Source organism: Populus alba, chromosome 3 (genome assembly GCF_005239225.2).
Source record: "Populus alba chromosome 3, ASM523922v2, whole genome shotgun sequence".
NCBI lineage: Eukaryota > Viridiplantae > Streptophyta > Magnoliopsida > Malpighiales > Salicaceae > Populus > Populus alba.
The window spans coordinates 4,037,655-4,062,553 of record NC_133286.1 but is presented as its reverse complement, the minus strand read 5'-3'; the positions used below and the strand labels follow the sequence as shown (position 1 = coordinate 4,062,553).

General features: G+C 34.3%; 1 protein-coding gene across 1 annotated transcript; it reads left to right on the top strand.

Annotated features, from left to right (window-relative positions):
- The first annotated feature begins 21,802 nt into the window (after positions 1 to 21,802).
- LOC118045299 (dynamin-related protein 4C) lies at positions 21,803 to 24,050 on the top strand. Its single transcript, XM_035053899.2, has one exon. The coding sequence runs from the start codon at positions 21,909 to 21,911 to the stop codon at positions 23,937 to 23,939; it is 2,031 nt and encodes a 676-aa protein (XP_034909790.1). The 5' UTR covers positions 21,803 to 21,908; the 3' UTR covers positions 23,940 to 24,050.
- The last annotated feature ends 849 nt before the right edge of the window (positions 24,051 to 24,899 follow it).

Below are 24,899 nucleotides of genomic sequence, written 5' to 3'. Positions count from 1 at the left end.
TAAAGAAAACAAAAGAAAAATGATTTCATTATCTTGGACGACCTGCCCACACACTCACACTAATCTATTTTCACGGGCGACCTGCCCACACATACTCACTCTGGTCTATTTTCACGGGCGACCGACCCACACTCTCACACTGGTCTATTTTCACGGGCGACCTGCCCTTTTAATTGGGTTTACCTGAGATCCCATCTGGCGACCTCTCGACTGGCACGAAAATATGTGTAACTCGGTTAACCTGAAATCCCATCTGGCGATTCCCTTTAACCAAAGCTACATGAAATCCCATCTGGCGATTCCCTTTAACCAAAGCTACATGAAATCCCATCTGGCGACCTCATTCAACTGGAACGAACATGTGTGTAACTCGGTTAACCTGAAATCCCATCTGGCGATTCCCTTTAACCAAAGCTACATGAGATCCCATCTGGCGACCTCCTTCAATTGGAACGAAATATGTGTAACTCGGTTAACCTGAAATCCCATCTGACGATTCCCTTTAACCAAAGCTACATGAGATCCCATCTGGTGACCTCATTTAACCAAAACAAAAGAATCTGTAAAAAATGGTCTCATTGTAATGGGTGACCGACCCAAGAAAAATGATGGTCTCATTGTATGGGTGACCGACCCCAAAAAAATGATGGTCTCATTGTATGGGTGACCGACCCCAAAAAAATGTTGGTCTCATTGTACGGGTGACTAACCCAAGAAAAATGCTGGTCTCATTGTAATGGGTGACCGACCCAAGAAAAATGTTGGTCTCATTGTAATGGGTCGGTCACCCAAGAAAAATGCTGGTCTCATTGTATGGGTGACCGACCCAAGAAAAATGCTGGTCTTGTTGTATGGGTGACCGACCCAAGAAAAATGATGGTATCATTGTATGGGTGACCTACCCAAATGGAAAAAATGTGAAGTGCGGTCTCATTGTAATGGGTGACCTACCCAAAATGGAAAAAATGTGAAGAAGTGTGGTCTCATTGTAATGGGTGACCTACCCACGTGGAAATAATATGAAAAGGTGGTCTCGTTGTGATGGGCGACCTACCCAAATAGAAAGAATGTGATGTGCGGTCTCATTGTAATGGGTGACCTACCCAAAAATGGAAAAAAAATATGAAGTGTGGTCTCATTGTAATGGGTGACCTACCCAGATGGAAAAAATATGATGAAGTGCGGTCTTATTGTCATGGGTGACCTACCCAGATGGAAAAAATGTGAAAAACGCGGTCTCATTGTCATGGGTGACCAACCCAGGTGGAAAGAATGTGAAAAAAATGGTCTCATTATGATGGGTGACCTACCCAGATGGAAAGAAAATAAAGTGTGAAAAATAGGACTTACCTGGCGAAGTCTTTGAGGGGATGACAGAAGAAGGGCTGGAAAACTTGGTGCTTCCTGATAATTCCCGATCATAGGATTTGAAAACTCGGTGTTTCCTGACTGCAAGGGTGATCTTTTCATTTCTTTAGGATTTCCCTAATGGTAGGGTTCATCCCATCTTCCATTTTATTCCATGATCAAAACTGATTCTTTATTATCATCACCACAATGCTTCTTTCTTTTTCCACCATCTTGCTGGATCTCATTAAGGATTTTCCTGTAACAATTCAAAAATATGTGCAAATGTTTTTTTTTTTTTTAGGTTAGATGATATGCATGCATCCTTACCTGATTTGAAATATACGTCCCCCCCTCTTTGATGCTCCATCGTCATAGGGTGCCCTTGTTTGTATCCCAAAGCATTCTTTGTTCTTCCGATACATTGGCTCCTTCATGTGCTAGCCATCCACTCAACTGTAAATGCAGTCCCCATCTGGGCTGTCTTTGACAATTACTGCTTGCATCGTTCATCAAGCTTGACCCTGCCCCCAAGTGTGGTACTGCTTGATTTATCATGAAGGATTTTATCTCCTGGCTTCTTCTGAGAATTATCCTCTGATTGATTGTGTGCATCATGCCAATACCCATCAAGATTGTTAATCAGTCATGAACTTGCCTCTAGTTGAAACAGTACTCTTCAAGTACATGTTATCATCAGCCTTCTTGGAACTCATTTAGTCATTCAGTCATGCATCTCATAGCTTGCAGTACAAAGGCTCATGATTGTATGCTCAGTGTTCTTCTTAATAGATTCCTTTCAACTCTTCTAATCAGATTGTGAAAAGAAATGCCTCGGCCTCATCAATGATGCTACTTCTATCACCCATACTCATGCGGTGAAGCGCTCATCTGGCTTCAAAACAAATTATCCCACAGTCAGTCTTCGAGGTGGGGCCTTCTTGACATTCATTCAATGCAGTTGTGTGATAACATTTGTCAACAACCATGTTGCAAAGGATGACAATATGAGATTGTCCTCAAGTGTGGCATTGTTCCACAGCCAGTCTTGGTGATGTGCATCTTTTCACCATTCAATTGCATTCATTCATGTATCCTCAACGATTGCTAGCCATGCTTCAAAAGATGATGATATGAAAGTGTCCTTCAAGTACATCCTTGTTTCTCCATTGCTGACAGGGTTCACTAGAGCATGGGCCATTTTGGAATGACATTGCCCCCAGTATGATCTGAATGTGCTCGTTCATTGATCATCTGTCTTTGAACATCATTGTCTTCAGTTCACTGATTCATCATTTAATCATTGCCTCCTGGCTGATCTGAGCACTGCTTGATTTCCTTTTCAAGGTCTACTGTATTGCCCCCAGTTGCTCAACTTTTCAAGGAGTGTCGAGGACTTCAATGTCATTTCTATCAACGATTTTGCATACTCAATCAATGTTCTTCTGTGTTTGATAATCTTCCTTGTTCTGGAATCAACTCTCATATTTCAAAGATCATGTCTATTCAAAGTCTAGTTTGTTGAAATGAAATCAGAGATGTCCTATTTGAAAATCTTTTGAAAATCAAGCTTTTTTTATCAAAAACCCAACACACGTTATTCGAAATACACAGTCCTTTGATTGTCATGCATTTTAAAAAAAGAAATTGACCCAATGTAGGATTAAAATGGCTTTTCCATGGTTCTTTGTATCAATTTGAATCCTTGATATTAGGTATATCATTTGATAATCTATGATGAGGTGACCTTTGAGTGAATTTCAAAAGCAAGGCACCTAAGTCAACACTTAGGCTTTATCAGGAAAGGTTATTTCTTTTCTTAGCACTTGTTTTATCAGCATGCATAATAACCAGTAGCTTAATTCATGAAGTCACAACCCTTATGGAAAAGCTCTTCAAGTTTTGAGAGCGCCATTTATCGGTTCAAATTGCTTACTTGATTAAAAAGGGCTTTTAAAAGCACGTAATGCAGGCTATGGTTCATGTCTATGAAAGAAAAGAATTTCAAAGGCTTAAAAGGTGTTTGAGGGTTTCAAAGACCTAGGATCAACATCAACTATTCATCAACTCTTTTCTATTGTTGTCTTGGTAGAGGAAATGCCATATAACCTTGTTAACCTCAAAGATCAGTCTTTTCTTAACATAAGTCATAATCAAAATCCACGTTTCCATGATGAATAACCAATCTTAATCATCTGATAACATCAGAGGCTTTATAATGGATACCAAAAGTCACGTTTATAACTTAGTCTTTTTCTGGTGTTGACTTTTGTCGTGCCTTTCCTTGATTGAAATTTCTTTTTCTCTTTATAGACTTGATAACATTCTCCTTCCTTTATCTTTGACATGTATTTAAGTGAAGGCAATTTCAACTTCCTTTCTTTTTTTTTGTTCTTTTTTTTTTTTTTTTCATAGCCTTCCTCAAAATTTTCTTATATGCCCCCAGTCTATATGTCTTCTTCTAGCTCTCTCTCAATCATTGGACTTTCGTTCTAAGCCTTCCTCTTTATCCATTAATCATATCAATGTCTCCAACATATCTCTCATCTGCCCCAGTGTGGGGTATGATCCTAGTCAGGGTTTCTTTTTGAAAGAAAATATTTCACTAGGCTCAAAATGGGACTGCAAAGGGAGATAATTTTTAGAAAGTGAAGGGATAACAAAGATGGCATTTTCTCATTTCAAGCAAGGTCGGTTAGAACCGATAAATTTTGACCTCATCTAGTGTAATGATTTGGACTTGTAAAAGTCATGATTCACGAGTCCATAGCTATCGAAACCACTACATGTCATTATGCATACTGTTAAAACTTAGCTACATGATGTGTGGTTCAGTTTCAGGAAGTATGAGTTCAAAATTTGTTTGGTCACCTCATGTCATTTTAACAAGAATCGAGTCATTTCTGCAATCAAAACACTTTTAATCTTCAGGATTGATTAACCTTTATCGCATGTTGGAGTTTGATCAAAATATTTTGTTAGAATAAAATGTTAAACATCTGTTGATTTTAAAACAACAAAAAGACAATAGCAAGGCATGTTTCGTTGAAGGATGAGATGTGATTCCAAAACAAAAATGCAGAATTCCATAACAATATGATTGACAGTTCATCACCATTCTTGAATCAGCTTTTCTGGCAATATCTGTGTTTTGCCAAACACTTTCGATCACATGTCATTCTGAAGATGTCAGCTTTTCTGGCAATATCTGTGTTTTGCCAAGCACTTTCGATCACATGTCATTTTGATGATGTTTGGGGGACAATATAGCCAATGACACCCTCTTTTGCAGGCTCCACTTGTCCCTTGCTCACCAACTTTCAGACTTGCTTCTTGAAATTCTTGCAATTGCTCAATTGAAATGGCTGAGGACCCCATCATGACATCATATCTCTTGTCTGAATTAAACCCCCCAGAAAATGGTGGTTGCATGAGATTTGTCGGAGTCAAGCAAAATTCTGGAATCTGGCAGATGTTGGTCGACAAACTTAAGTGGCAGAGGAATGTCCCATCTTGGCAAAGACATTTGAGCAATTGATGTTACCGTGAGACCTGACTATACCACATAATTAAGGGTTCACACCGTCAAAGTCATCTCCTGATTCATCTCTCATCATTGTTCTAGAATCCATGGCAGATCCTTCAATCTTTCCTCTCTTCATAGCTTGTTCAATTCTTCGGCAAATCCTCACAACATCATTTCAATCTTCCAATGTTGTTGTGGTTGGTTGAGGATTGTTAGAAAACTTTCCAACAACTTGGTAATCTTGGCAGCGCCCAGAAACTTGTAGTATCGCCACTACCGACGTGTGGAATCACACATTATCTCTTCTATAGGAGAAAATGATGAACATGAATCTCCTCTATTTCTTCTTTGATTCCTCTCGAACGGTGCAGCAAACAAGCACCAATAGAGGGAGTTCTGCTCTGTGGAAGTTTCAGTCTTCTTCATGTTTTTCAGTCTAGGCATGTCTCCTCTCTACTTTTGCGTTTTAATACTGACACTGTTGGAGGAAAATCATAGATGACCTGAAACTACTGTATTCCTTCTTGGACTTCCCACTTGCGGATCCACAAACAGATTTCTGCTAAGAGAGCTCTGCTATGTTGAAGTTTGATGTCTGCTCATATTTTTCAGACCAGGTCTGGTTCTTCAACCTACTAAGAGGTCTTAATGCTGAAACTGATGAGAGAAATATTTGTAGCATATGGAACTTATAAATCCCCTCTTGCATTCCCAATTTGCAGAGCCATAAATGGATTTTTGTAGAGAGAGCTCTACCACATTGAAGTTCAGTGTTTAATCATGGTTTTTCAGACCATCTTATGCTGCTGAACTGGAATTGAGCTCATAATCGGGGTAACTTCAAAACAGACTAATGCACCATGTACAGGAGGCTAGTAGTCGTTTGGTTCCATTAGATGATGTGGAGGCGATGAACATTTAACAGTGCAACTGGACAAGAACCAGAGTTGTCATTAGTTGATGACTGAAGGCATTGCTGTTGTTGTTCATGATTGAAAAGGAAAGGCAGCTTCAATTGGACGTGGACAAACAGTGTTCCCACAGAAGACTATGCATTCTCTTTCCATTTAATACTCAACACTTGTTCAAGCAAATCTGAGTCTAGCTGTTTCACCTTTGATGTTCTCAACCTTAATCTGATAATGAGCCTCTATCTGACACCTTTCTTCACCTCTATCATTTTTCTTCAATCACGTGCAGCACAACTTGTGCGGGGGACCTACCTTTCAACCCGGTACATGCATGATAAATGTATGAATATGTAATCTATATGACGAACTTGCCCTTCGAGAGGTGACAATATGGTCGTAACTCTTGTATGATGGACAAGAATCGTGATTTTTGCCCAAACTCTACAATGAAAATTTTTGGAGTGACGGCCAATGTGTCACCCACAAGTCTTGAGTTCAAGATGCTTCAAGAAGGGTTTGATCGGATGCAAAACAAATATTTATGGAGCATACATCCTACAGACAGGTTCTATTCATTTTACGTGAGACAGGGTAGGTTTGCTACTTGGTCTCTAAAATGGGTCTCTTGTTGTCCCAGTGATTGCCCTCGTAAAAGCAATATAGGGGCCCAGTAGGTAATGGGTTGGCACGTGTCCAACTATTACCAGTCTAAGCACTCAACAAAGAGTTGGGGTTTACACAAACTTCAACCTTGACTCAAGTCGTAAGGTAAGCTGCTAGTCCCCCACCTAACTTAAAGTTTAATGTGTGTGCTCTCAAAAATAAATACAGGTGATGCATGAGAAAATTCTATAAAATGCATGGAAATAAATATTAACAAAGAGATAAAAATGAAAAAAAACTTAAATACATCAAAAACACAAAGCTTAGTCCAATAATGTCAGAAACAGTACCTTCCCCAGTGGAGTCGCCATTCTGTCGCACCCCAAAAAAAATCCGGCGCGCGGCATCGGCTGGCGATTTTTCTCGTTTGTGATGTTTTGCTTAATTTGATTTATGGGAGTCGCCACCTAGTAATTCATTGAGGGCTACTAGGAAACCTGATGTACTGGTCTTGTCAGAGATTGCGGGTAAGGGACTGGTTGTGGTTAGGGAATGTATTAACACCCCTAACGCACCCTACCTGAGGTAAGCTGCATTGTGTTTTGATGTAATTTGAAAATTTAAAATATTAATTAAATTCTAAGGCTTGAATAAATCAGTTATTAAATCCCCGAATATATGTAGAAACTTGTTCTTACATTTTCATGGAAAATACAACTTGATTTTATTTGTCCTTTAGATATTTAACCATATTTAAATTAACAATTAATTCTTTTTGTCCTTTTTTATTTTTAATTCAATAACATAAATAAAAAAAACAAACATCCAAGCACTCACAAACATTTCCTTTTTTTTTATTTATCATTTTCTCTTTTCTATTCTTCCTTTTCCTTTTTTTTCCATATTTACAAAATAAAAAAAAATCAAAACTAAATATTACATTAAACAATTTGGAAATTACAAAAATGACCCCAAAACACCCCAGAATAGTGTCAGGACGATTTCTGGAGTTGCTGGAACAGCGGAGGCGCGTTGTTCCACGCGCCGCCGCCGAAGATGACAGAAACCGGTGGATCGGGAACCTTTTGCTCGTCTCTGCCTCCTTGCGCCGGCGGTGACCTGCAGCAATAACAAGAAACGCAACCACCAGTTGATTTTATTTATTATTTCCTTGGTTTTTTTTGAAATCATGCTTCGGTTTCTCTTCTTCTCAGTTTCGGTTCCACTTCTGTCCCCAGATCAGTCTGTTATGGGTTTCTTCTTCTTCTTCTCTGGTGGCAGATCGGTCGTGGAGGAGGAGCTGTCGGTGGTCGATTGAAGCAGGAACCCGGTGGCGGTGCTGAGGAGATCGGGTCTGTGGCCGGCTGCTGTGGTCGGCGGTTCGTTGCTGAGGAGATCGGAGAAGAAGATGCCTTCGGTGCTGCCTGGGGGCAGATCCGTGGTGGTCTGAGAAGATGTGTCCGGTGAGAATGAGAAGGAAAAAATGGCCGGCTGAGAGGGAAGAGAGGAGGATGATGAACGGTGTGAATGAAGGGCTGTGTTTGGGTCAAAAAAAAAATTAAACGGGGAAGAGGGGAAGATGGTGGAATCAGCCGAGAGTGGGGAGAGGGTCGGATCCGGTGGTAAAAAAAAAAAATCAAAATCGGGGGGAGGCGGCTGTGTTTGGGTCAGCGGCTGCAGGGAAAAAAATCTTTTAGGTTTAGGGTTTTTTTGTTGTTGTTGTTATTTTTTTGGTGTTTCCAAAATTAACCCCCCCTCTTGAATGTGTTGAAGAACCCAGTATTTATAGGCAAAATGTTGTTAGGTTTTTCAACTTGGTCCCTCAACTTCTTTTTTTTTGTAAATTTTGATTTTTCTTATTTTTTTTTGTATTTTTTTGAAAACGAGCAAATCAACGTCGACTCAACTGCGGAAAATCAATGATTTTAAAAATGACGCGTGAAAAGTCGAACGCGTTTGAAAATCTTTTAACAATTTAAATTCTTTTTTTTAGACGACGTTGAAAATGCTAAAATGACGAAAATATATTAAAAAAAACATATTTTTTTGGATTTTCTTTGTTTTCTCAATTTTTTTGATTTTTTTGAAAATATATCAAAACATGGGTCAAAAATTGGGTAGCAACAATGATGATGGTGATGATGATGATAAGGAGGATAATGAGGATGTCAATACTAAAAAAACATATGTTACCACCGAAGGTTGCAAAAAAGAAAAAGATTCAAAGCACTAGCACTGTAAAACAATCAACTACAAGTTATGGAAAACAGAATAAATCTGCAACATTAGGGACATATTTCATGCCAAGAACAACTCTTGGTGTTCAAAAGTCTCTTCAGAATTGTTGGCAAAGGAAAGAAGCAATTGAATGGTGTGATCTTGCTTTAGCAAAGTGGATATTTGATGCATGTGTGCCATTTAATGCTGTTAACTCTGTGTACTATCAGCATGCCATAAATGTTGTAACAGCCATGGGTCCTAGTTATAAAGGACCAAACTTGCATGCTATCTGTGGTTATTACTTGGCAAAAGCGGTTGATGAAGTGAAGATTTATGTTGAGAGTTATCAAGAGATTTGGAAGAAGACTGGTTGCACATTAATGGCCGATAGATGGACATATTAGAAGATGAGGACTTTAATTAACTTCTTAATATATTGTCCTAAAGGAACAGCTTTTTTGAAAACTGTGGATGTATCAGATGTCTCAAAGATTGCTAGATTGTTGTATCAGTTGTTTAGAGAGGTTGTTTTGTATGTTGGGGTTGAAAACATTATGCATATGGTAACTGATAATGCTGCAAATTATGTTGCTGCTGGTAGGTTATTGCTAGAAAAATTTCCTTCAATATTTTGGTCTCCTTGTGTTGCTCATTGCATCAACCTCATACTCTAGAATATTGGTAAATTGCAGTCAGTTTGTTGTGTTGTTGTTGTGTTGTCCTTTTATTTTGAACGAAAAACACTTTTCGGAAGTTATGAAAAAATTAGAAATGTCATATTATTTATTGATTATATCAAATTTGGTCCTCAAACTTTTGATTGCTATATATATATATATTGAATATTTATTTTTCAATTTCACCCCTTAGAATTTAACTTTTATATTAATTTTGGTCCTTATTTTTTATAATTGTTATTTGCTTTTCTCTTATCATTTTTTTATTGAAATTTTTAAATCTATCAAATTTGGTCCTCATTCTTTTGATTGTTACTTATTTTATTTGAAATAATTGATGAAATGTTAATTATTATTATTATTTAAATTTCTTCATCTTTCAATTTTTTTTTATTTTTTAAATTTGATCTCTATTACTTTGATTATTATTTATTTTATTTGAGATAATTTATGAAATTAATTTTTTTTTTCAATTTCATTCTCATTCAACTTTTAAATTTGTAAGATTTGTTCCTCATTATTTTAATAAATTTTTTTTAAAAATAAAAACATTAATAAGTCATTTTCCAGCTTATTTTTTATAATATAACCAAATACTGAAAAATATTTTTCAATTTATTTTTTATTACACTACCAAATATAAAAAATAATTTTTTTTTTAGAATTTATTTTTTAAAATTTTATTTTAAAAAAATTATTTTTCAACAAACAAGTAGGATCTAAATAGGGTCTTAGTGTGCTATAAATATTGAAAAGGCTTAAAGCCTTGGATGTAAGTGTTTTTGTTTAAATTTCAGGATGCAAAATCATTTTTGTCTAGCCTTGGGAATGAGGCTGGAAGTGGCAGGACAACGTGACACTGCTGTTTCTTTTCCACCGCTATGGCAGTGGCAGTCACGGTGGTAAAGAAGAAAATTTAGGGAAGAACTTTTTAGAAACGTGGTTATAATTGTAATTTTAAAAAATTTAAATTGTTTTTGTTAAAATTAATTTTTTTATATATTTTAAATTGTTTTGATACATTAATCTTAAAAATAAATTTTTAAAAAATAAAAAATATATAATTTTAATATATTTTAACATAAAAAGTATTTTTATATTAGTTTTTATGTGACTTTTGGTCTTTTACAATGAAAAACTGAGGGGAAATAGTTTATGGTGGCTGGTGTGTTTGGTTCTAAAAGAAACTACCTCGGTGGGAGTGTAGCTGCCACTGGTAATGCTGGTGGCCAGGAGGAAGAAACGGAAAAGCCTGGTTTGCACCTGGTATGATGTCGACAGTGAGAGAGATATATTTTTATTTGTGTGTTTTATGTTTTTGACAATAATGGACTCAGGGATGATTTTTGTGGGTGAAAAATAGGTTTAGGATAATTAGGATGGTAAGTATTTTTTATTTAGAAATATATTAAAATAATTTTTTTTTATTTTTTTTTAAAAAATATTTTTATATTAGTATATCAAAACAATTTAAAAATATAAAAAATAAATTATTTTTTTAAAAAATAAAAATTTTAAAAAATATAATTTATATTGTCACATACATCGCCAATTATCCATTCTAAAATTCTTTTTAAAAAATATAATTTACATATTTCCAACTACGATTTCCAAGCACATGTAAAGATAAGATGCTTTTTGTGCCGGTGGCGGCTGGGTTAGGAATAATTACTGGCTAGGTTTGTTTGTGTGGGGAGGGGGGGGTATTATTTAGGTATTTTTTATATGTAATTTTTAGTGGCTCCCCTGGACTTAGGTTTTTTTTTTTTACGGCCTCATCTCTTGGCCAGAATTTTTCAATATTTATAGGTTAAATATTTTATCTTTTCTTTTCTAGTTGCTTGGTTCTAAAGAAACGTAAATTTACTTTAGTTCTTTATTTTATTTTTATGCCTTTGATCTTTTTTATTTTCATTTTTTCTTTTTCTTTTTTCTATTTATTTTTGTATTTTGACTCTTTAAAAAAAATAGTAACATCAAGACCAACTTGATGAGAAATATTAATTAAAGATATTGAAATGAACACGTTAATAGTTGAACGCATGAATTTTTTTTTTGGAATTTTGGATTCTTTCAAAAAAAAACATTGAAAAATTACGCAAATACATCAAAGATATATTTTTTAGAGTTTTTTGCTATATTTGGATTTAAAAAAAAATATATTTTGAAAAGAAGGTTAAAATTAGGTTATGACAATTGCTATATTCTTACAATACTTACTGTATAAAATCTTGCAAGGAACTTTAGAAAATAAGTTAGTAAAGAAACAGTAAGAAGTGTGAAAGCCTTCCCATGTCATGAGAAAAATCCACTAAAGAGTTTTGATATTAACAAATCATGAGGTGGTTATTCTTGTAGATATTTAAAAACTCAATTATTTTGAGAATCAAGGGTTTTCTCTTTGTTTTGAAAAATGATGTTGTTAATGGGTCTGTGTTTGAGTGACCTGGTTATGATTTGAAAAATGTCTAGGATTTCTATGAATGGTTTGTGTTCAGGTGACCTACTTGTGATTTGTGTTAGGATGACCTGCTTGTTGTGTGAAAAATATCTAGGACTTTTCATGAATTATCACTACAAGATTTCATAGTTTTACCAACAGAAATATTTCGTCGGTGTGTGATTGAGAGTTCGTCGATAATTTATTTACCGACTATATTACCGACAGAAAACGTCCGTCGGCTAACCTTTCGTCGGTGATTCCACATTTCGTCGCTATATTGGTCGGAAAAATAAAAAAACCATTAGCTGACGGTTAATTGTGTTAGGATGACCTGCTTGTGATTTGTGTTAGGATGACCTGCTTGTTATGTGAAAAATATCTAGGACTTTTCATGAATTATCACTACAAGATTTCACAGTTTTACCGACAGAAATATTCCGTCGGTGTGTGATTGAGAGTTCGTCGATAATTTATTTACCGACTATATTACCAACAGAAAAGGTCCGTCGGCTAACCTTTCGTCGGTGATTCCACATTTCGTAGCTATATCGGTCGGAAAAATAAAAAAACCATTAGCCGACGGTTTTACAGACAAAATTTGGGCACCAAAAAATTTTTTCCCGCTTGAAATATACCGACGGACGGATTTTAATCCGTCGGTGATATCATGTGTTATTGACGGAAAGTTATCGTCGATAAATTTGTTGGTGACTGTTTGAATACCGACTGGATATATCTATCTGTAAATTCGTCGGCAAGTTTTGGCAGCTACTGTAGAACACCAACAGATTAATTCCGTCGGTAAATCTATCGGTGAGTGTATGGAATACTGACCGAATTAGCCGTCTGGAAATTCATCGGTGATGGTGGCAGCTACTGTCAAATGCCGACAAATTATGTCCGTCGGTAAATCCCTTTGTAATTTTTTTGTTAATTGTTTTTTAAATTATTTGGAATACATAATATAAAATGATATAAATTAATGGTAATAAAAACCAAATATGCAAATAAAATTTATATTAAGCATCAAAAACAAAAAATCAAATTTAAATAATATTCATTACAAAACGAATATGTTTCAAAAAAATATTAAACGCAATTTTAAAGGTAAATAATGTTTTATTAAAAATTAATACAAAGGTGGAGGAGGAGGAGGCTGCTGGTCAAACGGCAAAAAATGATTAGGTGCACATGTTCCACCTTGTGCCATGTTGATGACCATTTCACGAAGCTGTTCGTAGGCCGCTTTTTGTTGTTCAGACTCCGCTTTTTGTTGTGCTTTGAGTTGTGTGTACGCCTCTGATAGGTGGTCGTACTTTTCAGTGAGCTGAGCTGTGTGTTACTGCAAGGCCACGAACTCCTTGGATTGGGAGGTCGATATTGATTGAGAGCTCTCGACGGTTGAAGCACTACGGGCCGACCACAAGTTGTCGGCTGTAGTGTTGGAGAGCCCATAAACCCGATTTTTATCGGGTCCACTTGACGATCCAACCTCCATCCACAAATCCAGATCGAATTCTAGATCGGTCATTGGATCGTCCCATTATCTCTCCCTCAACCAATTATTATAGGTCTCCTGAAAATAAAATAAAAAAGTAATCATCATATTCAATTCAATAAACATAATAATAACTTACAAAATAAAATGGTTGAACAAACATTCCACAAAATGTTGAGCACGATTGTCAACAAACTGTTACCCCCCTTTTTGGCGGTCTTGACTTCGCATATGCGTCTCCACAAACAGCTCCATCGGGCTGGGCTCACGTGCAGGAGACGTAGCCTATAATGGAAAAAATTTATTAACAACAAATTAATTAAACGATATATTTCATTTAAATTAATCTTACCATTCGTTTCGCATGTGCAACAAACGGAACGGAGCCGCCGGTGTGCGTTGTCACCGAGTCATGAATTGGCCGATTCCGGTTGCCAGAACCGGATTGTGAGCGTCGTGTGAACCACTCAGACGTCACGTTCTGAAGATAGTGCGGCCATATATCTTCTGGGATGTATATCGGTTTGAAATCCCTCCAAACCGCAACATCATTCCAACTTTGGAACCCCTTACCCTCACTGCTTTTTTTTTTGTTTTATACCAAAAATCACGCAACCTACTTCAAGCAAGAAAAAATTACATTTCGAAACATAAATTTTTTTCTTAAAAAAAAATTGTATTGTTTTCGATGTTACTTAGTTGCCGCGTGATTTTCCCATACCCTCCTCACAACAGTGTTATGTTCACTATCCCAGCAGAATCGATCTTATGTATAAAAATTTAATTTTTTTTTAAAATAATAATTTATTTACAATTATATTAATAATTTTTTTAGAAATAAGCTGAAAATTATATATTAACACTAACCTCAAATTTGGAAAACCATGCATTGATTTGAGACATCCATTCAGGATACCTAGATATCTGACTCCATTGAAACAATGGAATCTCCATTGACGATTTAAACGCCGATGATATTATTCGGGCGGCCTCAATGTTTGTGAACCTGAAAATAAATGAAATTAATGAAATAGTGATTACTTTATAAATTATGTTTTTAATTTTTTTAAAAAAAACTAAAACCTTAACAAACTTATATTGAAAAGTCGTCCTTCCATTGTGCCTCGTACTTGCTGGTAAATTGATTCCGCTGTGAAGGCATGCCGCATCTGCGCTGTGAACCAGTGCTGGAAGAGGCATCATCGATTGATGGCGCAGTGGTGTATGTGCCTCTTCATGAGAGTCACCTAAGGAAATATCGTCATTGCTGCTAGACGAACTTGTTGCGATCGAAGGTGAATGACCAGCTATGGTTTTCATTCTGCACATCTAACCAATTTTATATCATCAATTATATAATTAAATGCCAATGTTAAAAAAAAATCGACAACACCTTCCTTATACTGGATACTACCCAAATCTACAAACCTGCAAATATTAACAATAGCCACAACCAATTGACCTAATCTATACTAATTATTCCAACATATTCAATTACTAATCCTAAGGTAAATTCAACATTAACAATTACAATTCAAAACATTATTGAATAATTATGCCAATACAACAAAACAATAAATTCAAAATAAATGGAAACAATTAAACACAAATCATGCAATAATAGAGTTAAATTAATAATTCTTCCAACATATTCAGTTACTAATTTTAAGGTAAATTCAACATTAACAATATTAATTCAACAAATTATTCAATAGTTATGGTAACACAACAATAAAATATATTCAATAAATTAAAAAAGAATTATAGCCTAACAATTAAAATCAATGGATACAATTAAACACAAATCATGCAATAATATAAAAAAATTACTAATTATTCCAACATATCCAATTACTAATTATAAGGTAAATTCAACAACAACAATTAGAATTCAACAAATTATTCAATAATTATGCCAATACAACAATATAATTTATTCAATAAATTTTAAAAAATTGTATGTGTAACAATTAAAATCAATTAAATTACTAATTATTACAACATATCTAATTTCTAATTCTAAGGTAAATTCAACAACAACAATTAGAATTCAACAAATTATTCAATAATTATGCCAATACAACAATATAATATATTCAATAAATTAAAAAAAAATTATAGACTAACAATTAAAATCAATTAAATAACTAATTGTTCTAAACATATTCAATGACTAATTCTAAGGTAAATTCAACATTAACAACAAATATTCAACAAATTAACTAATAACAATTATGCCAATAAAACAATAAAAAATATTCAAAAAATTAAAAAAAAAACTATAGACTTGAGGGAAGAAATATGCATACCTTAATAATGTGTTGAATTCAAAAACTTTATCTACATTACAAAACAATATACCAAAAAAAATAACAAGAATAAAAATAACTAAAAATAAAAGAAAATAAAATGAAATGAAATAGAAAAAACCACATACCTTTTAATGTGATAAAGATTCACAACAAAACTTGCTAGAGATTCTAGGTGAAAGCCTTGAAGAATTGAGAGGAAAAAAAATCGAAATTTGAAGGTGAAAAACGGAGTAGAAGAAAAAATGAACTGAAGGGGCGGCCGCTGAAACTTATAGGGTAGTTTTACCGACGGATTCACCGATGGAAATAAAAAATTATTATTATTTTAATTAAATCCATCGGTAACGGGTCAAAAATCCATCGGTAATTTTTGAATTTCGCACTGAAATTTTTAATTACCCTCCATATTTTTCGCGGTCCGTCGGTAATTTGACACGGTCAGAGGTGCATTCAATGCACACCCTTTGGAATTCACACATTTTGTAGGTATTTTTGTCGGTAAAATTTGCCCTCCGACAAATTACTGATGAATATAATTACATCGGTGATTGTGGCATTCTTTTGTAATTATTTTCGAACTCTCTGTGAGATACCGACGGATATGATTCTGTCGGTATGGCCGTCGGTGAGCGTGACATTTTGTTGTAATTATTTTCCAACTCTCTATGAGATGCCGACAAACATTATTCTGTTGGTATGGTCATTGGTTAATCCGTCGGTAACAATGTCGATGATTGTGGTATTTTTTTGTAATTATTTTTGAACTCTCTGTGAGATGACAACGAACATGATTCCGTCGGTATGGCCATCGGTGATCGTGGCATTTTGTTGTAATTATTTTCCAACACTCTGTGAGATGCCAACGGACATGATTTTGTTGGTATGGTTGTCGGTTAATCCGTCGGTAAAGACATCAGTGATTGTGGCATTCTTTTGCAATTATTTTCCAACTTTCTGTGAGATGCCAACGGACATGATTCCGTCGATATGGCCATTGGTGATTGTGGCATTTTGTTGTAATTATTTTCCAACTCTCTATGAGATGCCGACGAGCGTTATTCCATCGGTATGGTCATCAGTAATTGTTGCAACGTACAAGAAATGTTGTATTTGTATTTCCTATTTATCTTCCTACAAAAACTTCAATGAGAAACTGTCCGTTGACCCAACCACCGTTTCTCCCATTTTTCTCTTACTAACAAATACTTCTCCATGGGCATACCAACACTGGTAATTCTCCATAAACCCTTTGTGTAGAAGATGCATCATTACAACATTTGGATGCAGATACTTTTTATTTTGACACTTCCTGCATGGACACCTAATACCGCCTCCAGTAAAATTTCTAGGAATAGATGTTGCAAAATTAATAAAACCCTGAACCCTGTTACAATAATCCATCCTCCGCAATCCTTTGGTTGAATCTCGATACATCCATGAACGATCATCCATGACTTATATATATCGAACCTCTACAAAATTATGATGACATCATGTATTACTTAACTAAGTTAGGAAAATAAACTTGAAAAAATATTACTTTACCTCGAGATTATCTTACAAACCAATCACAACTTCTCATAAATATTAAATATTCATTATGAACATTTATTTAACGTCCATATATACATACAAATTAATATATATAAATTTATGGAAATTACCACACCGTAATACCATTGATAAAACTTAAAACAGACCCATTAAGCAAGCTATTAATTGTTTCAAAACAACACAATTATTTCAAAACAACACATGTAATTCGGTAATTCCATAAAGTTTTAACGATTTATAAACAAATACAATCTTGCAAATTCTTAAACAAACCATAACAAGTATAAAATTATACATTCATATACTACAAGTTTGTTTGAGAAATAACAATAAAACATGTACATCTACTAACAAAATACATATACTAAAATAAACAACAAAATTGACATTTAAATGTTAAAATTTAAAAACATAGAATTACTTATAAAAATTGATAAAATCCATCGGAAAATCAAAACACGAATGTTGTGACCACAAAACTTCAAGAAATATAACTTGTTGTGTTGAGATGAGGGAGATTTTTGTTTGGGTGTTGGCTGTTTGCAGATGAGGAGAGTTAGGACTAGGAAGAAGAAGGAGAAATAATGGAGAAGAGGGTTGGCAGCAGGAAATTATATTAACTTTTTCCGATGATTTCACCGACGGATATTTTCGTCGACTTTTCTGTCGGGAAAATAGACACATCATCGTACGGATCAACCATTTCAAATCCGTCGGTATTTTCAATGGTGAACCGGTCACATTAGTGTATGGGCTTGTCGTTTTGAATCTGTTAGTGATTCCGTCGGAAAAAACCCCCCGCCAAAACTTCTACGTCAGCGACCAACCTTTTTTTTTATTTTGAACTTTTTATCCATAATTCGGTCGGTAACTACCGACGGATACTGTCCGTCGGTAGTTACGGACTGAATTACGGACGGATAAATTCTAGCGGTAATTTCGACCTCAAATTACCGACAAAAATATTCCGTCAGGAAATCCGTTGCTAGTAAGTGAATTTGTGTTTAAAAGTATTTTTGAAAAAAAATAATTTTTTATTTTTTTCCTTTGCTTCAAATTAATACTTTTTGGGTATTTTTTAGATCATTTTAATGCGTTGATGTCAAAAATAATTTTTGAAAAAAATAAAAAATATTATTTTGATATATTTTCGAATGAAAAGTATTTTAAAAAACAATAATAACCATACTTTTAAACACGTTCTATCCAAATATCTTATTTTTGTAATTTTTTTAAAAATAAAAACGGCCAGAAAAACAAACATATTCTAGTGTTGAGTTCTTGTGCACCGAGATATCATATATGAATGTAAATTGTTTTCAAAAAAACATTTCCTAAACCGAGCTCAAATATTGTTATTTATTTATTTATTATTGCATATCGTTATTAATTATAGAAGGTTAAATTTTATAATTCCTGAAGGCCATCACATCTAATAATGTCTATACAATTCTCTAATCACTAAAAGAAAAGTAGGAGCGTTTTGTGATCTTGTATTCTTGTCATTTTGGTTTTCTCTTGTGTCCTCATCATAGTATCATTTTGCTTTCTACTTGGTAAGTTTAATTTTTTTCGAAGATTGGACTAAAAAGCTATTTCGGTCATAACTACCAAGACAAGGAGAGCCATCCATGCAAAGCCATTATACGCGATGTGAGCAAATCCCAGATTGGAGAGGAATATGGTCCGTGGGTTCCCTTTATTAGAATTATGTTTCTATTTATTTTTGTTTTGAAGAGAACATTTAAAAATGCAGGTTAATCATGTTTTTTTACAAAATTTAATTTTTATTTTTATTAAAAATTATTTTTTTATGTTTTAAATTGTTTTGATGCATTGATTTTAAAAATAAAAAAAATATCATTTTAATATATTTTAAAATAAAAATCACTTTAAAAAACAACTATAACTATATTTTAAAATAGACCTTATATAGTGAAGATGCTTTTACCTTAAAAAATAATAGAGTTACCTCATAGCCGCATCCACGAATAATATAAATACTATTGCTGCTTTAGCTTTATTTACAGCAATAGCTTACTTTTAGGCGGGCTTTAACTAAAAAAAAAAAAAGATTATTTCCGTAAATACATACGGTTATCTTTGATTCTTTTACCATTAATATTTTAGAAGATTTCACGTAACCTTTATTATCACTTAGCTTGTACTGATTTCAAGCATGGAGTGACTTCATGCTTAAGGACCCAACCTCCAACAAGGAAACCTCTTTGAACTGTACCTGGTGACGATGTTACAAACCAGAAAAGAACACGCAGGCCACTCATTTGAAAGGAACCAACCTAGTATGTTTTTGAATTTTTTAGGAAAAATTCTCATTGGAATTCAGTAAGATTTTGATGAATCAGAGTTGACCAAGAAAGAATCTTTAATCTATAATAACAAGGAATCTAAATCCAAACCCTACAATAAGAAAATTTCAGAACAACCCTATAATCAGGAAATACTAAGAAATTCAACTCTGTAATAAAAAATAAAAAAGAGAGAAGAACCTTAGTATTAGAAAATTATTAAGAAAATAAGAAGATCAACCATGTCATCATAATATGTTTTATTAAGACTAGATATTAATTAGAGCCATAGACTGATATATATTATGTTTTTTTTTTTTTTTTTTTTATGAAAGAAAGCAATTATTCATAAACTGGGGTATAAGGGATACCTTGAAATATTATGTAGGTGCTTGTTAGATGATATTACACTAAATTGTCCCGCATGAGAAATCCATATAGAGAAATCACTTGTGTCTATGGAAAGGCTCACGTGAGAATTCTGTAAATAATCTTTAGACTTCAAATCACTAACCTATCTTATATAGAGAATATTTTACTTTAATCCTAACTACATGTTTTCTAAATAAAGGATAACAAATGGGAAGATATTGAATATAACATGAACTATATATAGGTGTTTTGTGATTAAAAGAGGACTCATCATCTTAGTTGAATTAAAAAAAATTATTTATTCTCAAATAGTATTGATTGTGAAATTCTTATACAAGGTGAAATGAAATTTGAAAAGAATTTAAAAATTTTATTCAAATAATCAATGACTATGGTGTTAAGAATAAAATATGATTTAACAGAGCAAACACGCTGCATGTTATAATATCTAAATTAAAACATTCTTGATGAATGAATAATAATTACACTAAGAAACTGGTTAATGGAAGGCTACATTAAACCATATTTCAATATTTGGAGGATCATGATATGTTACTGGACATTATACTCGATCTTCAAATATAAATCAATTAATATTTAAATTGATAAATAAATAAATTATTTATTTATTTAGCAATTCTATTTTTCATAAGATTATGATTTATATTTAAGACAATTTGTTAGGAACATGAGTCACATATATTAAAAACCCTTTGTTAAATTTTAAAAGTGTGACTTGATTGTAAATAATTTTTAAAAATCAAGAACTAAAATATAATTAATGCAATGAGTTACAATTCTAGACCTAAAAAATTCGAAGTGATGATTTGATTAAATAAATTTCTAAAATTATTCTTGAAAAGTATAAAATTATGCCTAATTTTTAGTTTGCAAGATCCCGTATTCTTGTCAATTTGGTTTTCTCTTGTATCCTCGTCATAGTATCATTTTGCTTTCTGCTTGATAAGTTTGATAAGTTTAAAATGAGCTCTTAATTATTGAGGTCTTATTTGGAATTGTTGTAGCGGTTACGGTTTAAAGTATTTTTTTATTTATAAATAAATCAAAATGATTTTTTTATTTTTATTATTTTTAAAATTAACACATTAAAATAATCTAAAAACATAAAAAATATTAATTTTTAACAAAAAAAAATAAAAATAAAGTTTTTTTAAGGGAATGCCCCCTAAGTTTGTTTAATTTTTTAGAAGATTGGACTATAGCTATTTCGGACATAACTTCCAAGAGAAGGAAAGCCATCCATGCAATGGTACTGATTTCAAGCATGGATTGAGTGACTTCATGCTTAAGGACCCAACCTCCTCCAACAAGGAAACCTCTTTGAACTGTGCCAGAAAAGAACTAGGTAGGTATTACTTTTGATTTTACAAACCAGAAAAGAACATGCAAGGCCACTTATTTAAAAAGGAACCAACCTAGTATTTTTTAAAATTAAAAAAAATTATTATTTTAATATATTTTTAAAATAAAAAATAATCCAAAACTATATTCCAAAACGGGCTCTTAATTTGGATACTTTTATCTTAAAAAATCATAAAGTTACCTTCATGGAGAGTTAGCCGCACCCACGAATGATATAATATAACCGTTGCTTTAACTTTTATTAACATTAATACCATATTTTTATGTGGGTCTTAGCTAAAAATTTTCCGTAAATACATACGGTTATCTCCAATCCTTTTACCCTTTAACATTTCAAAAGATTTCACAAAACCTTTATTATCACTTAGCTTGTACTGATTTCAAGCATGGAGTGACTTCATGCTTAAGGACCCAACCTCCAACAAGGAAACCTCTTTGAACTGTACCTGGTGACGATGTTACAAACCAGAAAAGAACACGCAAGGCCACTCATTTGAAAGGAACCAACCTAGTACTCTTTAAAAATACCATGAAAAGGATCATCTCCTTCCTTGTTAAGCTTCCCAAACGACTGTCCTTTTGGAAAAAGAAATTAAGTCGATCTTTAGTCGTCGCAAAAAGAAGGATTCCCGAGTCCACACTATTTCACATCCCACCTGGATCACTTTAAATACTCACTTTCCCCTCTTCATTTGAAGCATAACAAATCAAAAAATAGCAAGCAATTATTTGAAGTTTCTCTCTGTCAACAAAATGAGTTTAGTGGGTTCAGTGAGTGAAGAAATGTCGAATAGCTCGGAAAACCAAGTGGAATCACTTCCACAGAGCATTGAAGAAAAGCATCAAGAGCTGGTAGTCAGCCATGTCCCCATCGTATCATCATTCAATGAACGTATTCGACCTCTACTGGATGCAGTTGACAAGCTGAGGCATCTCCAGGTCATGAAAGAAGGGATACAACTCCCCACCATTGTTGTTGTTGGTGATCAATCTTCAGGGAAATCTAGTGTTCTTGAATCACTAGCTGGTATCAGCCTCCCTCGTGGCCAGGGCATCTGCACCAGAGTACCTCTCATAATGAGGTTGCAACATCACACAGCTCCAGAACCAGAGCTTTCCTTGGAGTTCAATGGCAAAACAGTACCTACCAGTGAAGCCCAAATCGCCAATGCCATAAGTCTTGCCACTGATGAGATTGCAGGCAGTGCTAAGGGCATATCGAACACGCCATTGACTTTGGTAGTGAAAAAGAATGGCGTTCCGGACCTTACAATGGTTGATCTCCCTGGAATCACTAGAGTTCCTGTCCACGGTCAGCCTGAAAACATCTATGAGCAGATAGCGGATATCATTATGGAGTACATAAGGCCTGAAGAGAGTATTATCCTTAATGTTTTGTCTGCAACTGTTGATTTTACCACTTGTGAATCTATTAGGATGTCACAGAAAGTGGATAAGAATGGTGAGAGGACTCTCGCCGTGGTCACCAAAGCAGACAGAGCTCCAGAAGGACTGCTTGAGAAGGTTACGGCTGATGATGTGAATATAGGTCTGGGTTATGTCTGTGTGAGAAATCGTATTGGTGATGAATCTTACAAGGAAGCACGCAAGGAAGAAGCTGACTTGTTTGAAACTCATCCTCTTCTATCCAAGATTGATAAATCCATGGTGGGCATCCCAGTTCTGGCTCAAAAACTGGTTCAAATTCAAGCAACTATTATAGCAAGATGCTTGCCAGAGATAGTGAGGAAGATTAACGAAAAGCTGAATGCAAGTATCTCGGAACTGAACAGGATGCCTAAGACTTTGTCCTCGGTTGGTGAAGCCCTCACAACTTTCATGGGCATTGTTGGATCCGCCAAAGAGTCGCTAAACAAGATCATTGTGAGAGGAGAGTATGATGAGTATCTAGAAGATAAAAATATGCATTGCACTGCCAGATTGGTTGAAATGCTCAACCAATACTCAGGTGAACTTCATAATTGCTCTGAAAATGACCTTGCAGGGAACTTTCTGATGGACGAGATTCAGGTTTTGGGGGAAGCCAAAGGGATTGAATTGCCAAATTTCCTTCCCCGCACCACCTTCCTTTCTATTCTGCAGAAAAAGGTTGAAAAGGTATCGCACATACCGGTTGCCTTTGTTGAGAAAGTATGGACTTACATTGAAGGTGTGGTCATATCTGTTTTGATGCATCACTCGGAAAACTACCACCAGCTTCAGCTCTCCACTCGACGAGCAGGCCATAGTCTCATAGCAAGAATGAAAGAGCATTCTAGAAATTGGGTCACAGAGATTGTTCAAATGGAGAAACTGACAGATTATACAAGCAATCCTGAATACATGAATGACTGGAGCAAGCTCATGGCAAAACAGCATGATTTCACGCGTGATGTCCAGGAAATGTACATTTCTACCTTCAAGATTGAAGGTTTGGGAGAGGTTCCAATTGCAGGTCTCAGGGGGTATGAGGAGCATGTTTTGCTTCAAGCTTTCGACTTGAAAATGAGAATGACTGCTTACTGGAAAATTGTTTTGAGGAGGTTGGTTGATTTTATGGCTCTGCATTTGCAGTTCTGTGCTCGAAATCTTGTGAACAAGGAAATGGAAGAGGAGATCGTCCAGGAGCTTGTCGGTAGACATGATGGTGCGATAGAAAGAATGTTAGAGGAATCTCCAGCGGTAGTTGCTAAGCGTGAGAAGCTGAATGTGAGCATCAAGTTGTTGAGGGAGTCCAACAATGTCCTGGGAAACATCATGGACAAAATTGCTTCAAATATCTAGTTTGAGCACTGTTTATCTATCTATTTATCCATAACTATCTATGCCCGTTTGGCTTTGCTTTTCTTTACATGTTTCTAAGATTGATGGCATCAAGGAGTTTGTGTTAATCTATCTTGTTTTCCTTGTGTCCTAATATTAGTACGGAGATGTTTGCCGGATCAAAAATCAATTCCAGCACTTTGAAAGCGTAATCAATGTCTTCAATAAAATTAATTTCTCACTATATTTATTAATAACCATTAAAAAGAGTTATTAACAATAAGATGCCAAGTGATTGATATAAATAAAAAAATATGATCTTGCAACATGATATTTTATTTAATGTTTTTATTTCATTATGTGTCAATATATTTGAAAAGAAAAAAATTTAATCGAAACAAAATACTTTGTTAGAATAGTTTGTTTTTTTATCTGTAAAAATAAACAAAGACTGAACCGAGATGCTAATAAGTGATTGATACATATAAAGAAATATGACCTCGCGACATGTCATACTACTTAACATCTTTATTTAATTATGAATCAATATATTTGAAAAAAAGAAAAATAAAAAAAAATTGATTTGAAATAAAATAACTTGTTAGCATAGTTTTTTTTTGTTTTTCTTTTATCTAACATCATCCTATGCATGGTCCCTTGCATGACTTGGATTTCAAATCCAACTGTGTTAGAGTTGGCCCGGTATGGTCCATTTAACCTAGCAAATCTAAATGTAACTTGGTTGCCATGTTCAAAATCAGGGGCAATCCAATATGGCATCGTATTTTCGTTTCACTCTATAAATATATATATTTTTTCATTTTATTCTTTATCAGTTTGTTGATTCATTTAAAGCTTTTCTATTTATTTAAATTACTTATAATATTACAAGTAACTTAAAGTTCTTATTCTTGCCAAGTTTACAAGTTAACAACCTTACCTAGACTTTAAAACCTTTTTTTTTCTTTTGTAACACATGCA

Coding starts and splice junctions, on each gene's coding strand:
- LOC118045299 (XM_035053899.2), top strand. CDS start 21,909: ATGAGTTTAGTGGGTTCAGTGAGTGAAGAAATGTCGAATAGCTCGGAA.